The sequence below is a fragment of the Lolium rigidum genome, chromosome 4, assembly GCF_022539505.1.
Source record: "Lolium rigidum isolate FL_2022 chromosome 4, APGP_CSIRO_Lrig_0.1, whole genome shotgun sequence".
Lineage (NCBI taxonomy): Eukaryota > Viridiplantae > Streptophyta > Magnoliopsida > Poales > Poaceae > Lolium > Lolium rigidum.
In genome coordinates, this window is record NC_061511.1 from 87,348,282 (window position 1) to 87,354,281 (window position 6,000).

General features: G+C 48.0%; 1 protein-coding gene across 3 annotated transcripts; it reads left to right on the top strand.

Moving 5' to 3' along the window:
• Positions 1 to 3,725: 3,725 nt before the first annotated feature.
• LOC124649309 (glycine-rich protein 2-like) lies at positions 3,726 to 4,713 on the top strand. Of its 3 annotated transcripts, none has more exons than XM_047188960.1 (2): positions 3,726 to 4,286; positions 4,347 to 4,713. In XM_047188960.1, exons 1-2 carry the CDS (start codon positions 3,755 to 3,757, stop codon positions 4,463 to 4,465), a joined length of 651 nt encoding a protein of 216 aa, XP_047044916.1. In that variant the 5' UTR covers positions 3,726 to 3,754; the 3' UTR covers positions 4,466 to 4,713. The 3 variants fall into 3 exon arrangements, with proteins under 3 accessions (XP_047044916.1, XP_047044917.1, XP_047044915.1); XM_047188961.1 differs by having other exon boundaries at positions 3,726 to 4,280; positions 4,377 to 4,713; XM_047188959.1 differs by having other exon boundaries at positions 3,726 to 4,713.
• The last annotated feature ends 1,287 nt before the right edge of the window (positions 4,714 to 6,000 follow it).

Sequence of the window (6,000 nt, forward strand, 5' to 3'; positions counted from 1 at the left end):
GGACAGACACCGCAAATTTAACAAATCTGCAAAAAATTGCAGGCGTCAGCATTTGTCACACAACAACGGGTCAGAGGGGCGTATACATGCTGGCCCTCATCCCGTGTGAGGCCTCCGCGCGAAGGGGAACCGGTAGGAACATGTCCACTGCCGCGTCGCACCAGTTCCCCACTAGCGGCAGGCCATCGGCGGACCAATCGGTCGGATCTTGCCCGCGAATCGAGTGCCGCCGCTGTCGCAAGGTACGCTTGTTCTTCCTCTTTGTTGACCATCTCTTGTCACCGTTCGCCCACCCTGAATCATCCGGCGCCTTTCTAGATGTCGTTGAGCCCGACCACACTATTTCTGATGGAGGAGTCGTCGGACTCCTCCGACTCTGACTTGGAGGAGCTGCTGGATGACAACATGGAACATATGGTGGTGCCGCTCGCTGTGAAGGATCTCACAGACGGGCAGAAGAAGCGGTGGCGAGGATCGAAGGTCGGCCGTCTTTGCATTCCACGCAACCGCAAGCTCGGCAACGACATGTTGATACACGATTACTTCGCCGAGGTACCTACAGGCCCGCCTCATCTTTTTCGTCGCTAGTGCCGAATGTGGCGATCTATTTTCAACAAGATTGTGCAAACTTGCGAGACGAACGCTCGCTATTTCAAGCGCAAGCGCAATGTAGTCGGATTGCTAGCATTGAGCGCGCATCAAAAGATTTCCCCCATCATGCATGAGGATCCTAGCTTACCGCATCCCGATCGACTACACCAATGAGTATCTTTGCATAGGTGAAGATACATCAATGGAATCTATCCGGCGATTTCACAAAGTGATGATTCGTATGTATGGACCGATTTATTTGCGATACCCCGATGAACAAGACACAGTGAGGCTGATGGCGCAAAATGAGGCGCGAGGTTGGTCGGGAATGCTAGGCAGCATAGATTGTATGCATTGGACTTGAAAGAATTGCCCGAAGTAATATTAGGGCATATATTGCGGCAAAAGACACAATCCAACAATTATTCTTGAGGCAGTTGCTTCTGAGGATCTATGGATTTGGCATTTTTTTTGTCTGGTTCTCTCAATGATATTAATGTGCTGCATAGGTCTCATCTTTTTACCCGGCTAGCTAGTGGTGATGCTGAAAGGATCGTATGCCGCACCTAAAGGGGAGGGGTGAATTAATAGGTGCTACCCAATTTTTAGTTTTTTTTCAATTAAGACTTGACACAAAGTTAAAATCTCTAGATATGCAACTATGTGAATTTCTCTAGATGACAAGGTATACAACTAAGCAATATATAGCTAGGCAATATAAAATAATGCAATCAAAGATAGAGGTAACCGAGAGTGGAGCACGCAGAGACACAAGGGATGATTCCCGTAGTTCCATCCTTTTGAGGGGAAGTACGTCCATGTGGAGGGGTGTGGTTGCCACAAAGGCCTAACCAACGCCGCAAATGCCTCACCCGGTGAGCAACGCCACAAAGGGCCATGTCACTTATCCACTAAGGGATTTCCTCGAGGCGAAAACTAGGCTTTTATAAAGTTCTTGGGGCACACATTCACAACTAAATTGGAGGCTCACAATAGCTGTAACAACACAATAACAACAAGAACAAATCAAGTCACAACAACTAGGGTTTACAAAAAGGAACACTAGCAAAGGGGCCCTGAAGCAAATGAGGGGAGGAATGTAAATCGCTTCGGTGAAGATGTAGATCGGGTCTTCTCCTTCGATTCTCCAAAAATCAAGAGCTTTAGATGGTTGGAGAAGGAGATCAACTGATTCTTGGTGGCTCAACTTGAGTTGATGAACTTGGAGAGAGCGAGCAACCTGAGCTTGTGGAAGAAGGGGGTATTTATACTCTAGCCCCCAAAATCGAGCCGTTGCAAAAAGTGAGGCCGGATATTCCGACCCAAGTAATGGCCGGTTATTTTGGGCCCCTCGGAATATATGGTGCAGTGGAAAATACCCGGCCAAATTTCTGGCCCGAATCCAGTAGCCCCAGACCTTAAGTCCTTAGCCGATTTTCACAGGCCGAATATTTGCAAATATATGGCCCCAGAATATCCGGCCTAGGGCAACTTTGCTCCTTTCTTTTTCTTGATTTTGAACATGAATTCGATCAAAGATTAATTCTGCAACATTTCAACGCATATCAATGTATCACACATGTTGTCATCAAATACACAAAACCATAAAGTTGGAGAGATGGTCTTTCAGATGCTCCAGCTTGCAACTACACCGTCAATGCCCATGATTACACAATTGGCTACTATCTTGTCGATGGCATATACCCGACGTGGTCAACATGTGTGAAGACAATCAGAATCCAAGTAGCAGAGCTGTAGCTGAATTTGCAAAAGCACAAGAGGCAACCCGAAAGGAAATCGAGAGAGCTTTCGGGGTTTTGTAAGGTAGATTTGCAATAGTGAGAGGTCCAAGTCGGTTTTGGGACAAAGAAACCATCAATGATATCATGACAACTTGTGTAATTCTTCACAACATGATAATCGAAGATGAGAAAGATTTGAACTTGGAGTTCTTCTTTGACAATGTCGGCAGCCATCAAGAAATCCAGACAACATTCAAGCATTTTTTGAGACATACCACGACATTGAGAATGCTGGATCGCACAATCTCATTCAACACCATTGGATGAGGCATGGTGGCCGGTGATGAGCAATTTTCATTTAATTTGTCCATTTTCATATATACATGGATGTGTGCTTTGATCATTCTTTTGTATTTGTTACGATTTTTTCAATTAGTCGGATTTGAACTGATTATTACCAAATTGTATGTTGGTGAAAACTATTAAATTGTACGTTTAACTGTTGTCAAATTTTGCAGTTGAAATTAAATATGTCGCATAAAAATGTTGAAATGTGCAAAAACTCTGATCTTGCAGTTTTCGTGCGCTCTTCCGCAGATTAGATATCTGGTCCACGGGAGCTTTTTTTTTGGTTCGCATGTCGCGAATTTTCCGGCCTGTAAACACGTGTATGTGATTTACGATTTGCAGAATCTGCTAGAGATGCTTTTATTTTTGAATGCTCTTATTTTTGAATGCAAATGATGGTGAAACAAAACCAGGATCTCCTCCGGTGTTGTGCTGCAGTGGGAAAAAGTTACCGTTGCCGATCCCCATGGAAGTGAAAATCAAAGCGTCCGATCACGAGCCACACAGTAAAAGTCACGGAGCAACAACTTTTCCCCGCCTGCCGGCGTCCTTCCAAGCCTCCCAAAGTTACCGCACTATGCTCCAACGTTCATATCAAAGGCCCCAAAAAAAGAAAGGGAAAGAAACGGAAAAGAGGAAGCTTTTAGCAGGAGACGGCAACAGAGAGCAGGTAGGTGGTGCAGAGCGACAGAGAGAGTAATTAAGGCCCGTCTTTGACCCACCTACTCCGCCCGCTCCTCTCCCGCTCTACACGCCACATATTTCTCCCTGCAATTAACCTTGGTGCGGGAGCCGAGACGAACAGGCCACGATTCGCATGCTCACTTTCTCCACCAGCCGCTTGCTCACTGAGAAGCCGGACCCACTCCCTTCCACCCCGAGGTGGCCCACACGTCAGCCATTTCCAGCCGCGTCGTGTCCCCGGCCTTCTAGGGTTTTGTCGACACGCTATAAATCAGCGCCCGCACCTACCTCCCACCCACAACACCGGCTCCTCTCGCTCTCCATCCGCCTCCACACCGATCTAGGGTTTTTCCAGCTAGGGTTTTCTCTCCCGGCGGCGGCGGCGCAAGATGGGGGACGACAGGGTCGAGGGAACCGTCAAGTGGTTCAACGTCACCAAGGGCTTCGGCTTCATCACCCCCTCCAAGGGCGGCGACGACATCTTCGTGCACCAGTCCGCCGTCAAGGTCGTCGACGGCGGCTACCGCAGCCTCAACGAGAACGACGTCGTCGAGTACTCCGTCATCGAGGAGAGCGACGGCCGCGCCAAGGCCTCCGACGTCACCGCGCCTGGAGGTGCCGCGCTCGAGGGCGGCTCACGCCCGCCCAGCGACGGCGGGGGCCGCGGAGGTGGTGGCTACGGTGGTGGCGGCTACGGCGGTGACCGTGGCGGCGGCGGCGGCTACGGAGGCGGCGGCGGCGGCTACGGAGGAGGTGGCGGCGGCTACGGAGGTGGCGGTGGCGGCTACGGAGGCGGTGGCGGCGGCCGTGGGTGCTACAAGTGCGGCGAGGAGGGCCACATCTCCAGGGACTGCCCCCAGGGCGGCGGTGGCGGTGGCTACGGAGGTGGCGGCGGCGGCTACGGAGGAGGTGGCGGTGGCCGTGGATGCTACAAGTGCGGCGAGGATGGCCACATCTCCCGCGACTGTCCTCAGGGCGGAGGTGGCGGCGGCGGCGGCTACCGCGGCGGAGGTGGTGGCGGCGGCGGCAGCGGCCGTGGCTGCTACAAGTGCGGCGAGGAGGGCCACATCTCGCGCGACTGCACCAGCAGGAACTACTAGGCGGCGACGCCTGCCACTGCTACCCGTCAGATCTGACTGCCCTCCGCTCCCTTTCCTGCCTGCAGCAAGGCGTACCTATCATCAGTACTAGCTTTCGTAGTAGTAGTAGTTTCGTTCGTGCTCGTTAATCTATGCTTGTGGAAATGCTTTGCTGGTCATGGAGCTGGTGTGCTCGTGACTGCGGAACACCCAGACTTTGCGAAGTTGAAATGAAGGAGTGAGAATCATGGATGATTCACCAAGTACTATATCCAATGTGTCTCGGTATTATGATTGTGCAAATTCTGTGCTGTTTGCATGCCGTACTGCATCCTTACCTGCACGATAGTTCCATGTCAGTTTTATTGACGGTCTAATCAAATTATGCATGCCATTTTTACAGCTTTAGCACTTCCAAGTATAACTGACGATTCTTGTTTAACTCTTACAAAATCATGTCACTTTTTTCTTATGAACATGTCGTTTTGGGTTCATCTTGTTCTGTTTCGTGACTTGCGTTTCGACCCAATGCATTATTATTGTATATAATCTTCACTATGAATACATTGTGGAGGATTTTCTTGTTCCACTTGCTTCACTGCTTTTGATTGAGAAACGTATGCAAGTAATTTATGTCGTAATTTTCTTCTGTCATCTGAGAGTTACTAAATTTCTAATCTGCATTACCAGATTACAACCTTTAATTACACATTGGAATGGGTTTATTTCTGCCTGGCACATATCTGCATCTATTCTGAAAGCTTATAGGAGGCGTAGACTGCTCGAAATGGAAAGTATAATGTTATTAGTAGCTCCGTGACAACTTGTTTAATTTCGGTGGGATTCACTTGGAGATCTTAAAAAAAAAACTGGGAAGCCTTATTACTTCTCAGTTCAGTTTGTTACAACTTTTATGTTCAGGAGCAACTCAGGTTCACTGCCGTATTCCCCTATATTTCTGGTGATTCTTTGCATGGAAACTTTGTCCAAATCAATGATTCTTTGCTATGTTAGTAGGCTTGTAGTTTTCAGTGCTCTTGACCAAAATTATGTACCTGTGCTTGACTAGTACTATCAACTTGTATCAATGCGGTATTATACATGGGTGGTTCTAATTTCTTATGATAAGAAACAAGTAATGTCATGCAGAATTTTTGATAAGCCATAATTTGCCCTTGCTACAAGTGTTCCAGTGGCCCTTTTTTTTTTGACAATCAATACCACATATATTCATAGTAAAAACAAATAGCACATGGTAGAGATACACGAGCTCACTCCAACGATTACAAAATAAAGTCTAAAAGATAATAACAAATCTTCGAGGTCTTCAAATTTTTCCTTGAACATAATCTTGTACTCTTCTGAAGGCAGCCAAAGATAGATAACGAACCATAGACCTGTAAATACCGACGAAGGTTCTCCCATAATTTTAATTTGAGCCGCAATGCCAAGGTTACGTGCACGCGCGCAACCATTAAAGCAGTCATTCAACATCGGCAAGAGTACCAACACCAGTATGTCAGGGAATAACAACCGACTAGCCTTGTCGATGTCGA

Bases quoted from the DNA above. Each gene is read 5' to 3' on its own strand.
- LOC124649309 (XM_047188959.1), top strand. From the start codon at position 3,755: ATGGGGGACGACAGGGTCGAGGGAACCGTCAAGTGGTTCAACGTCACC.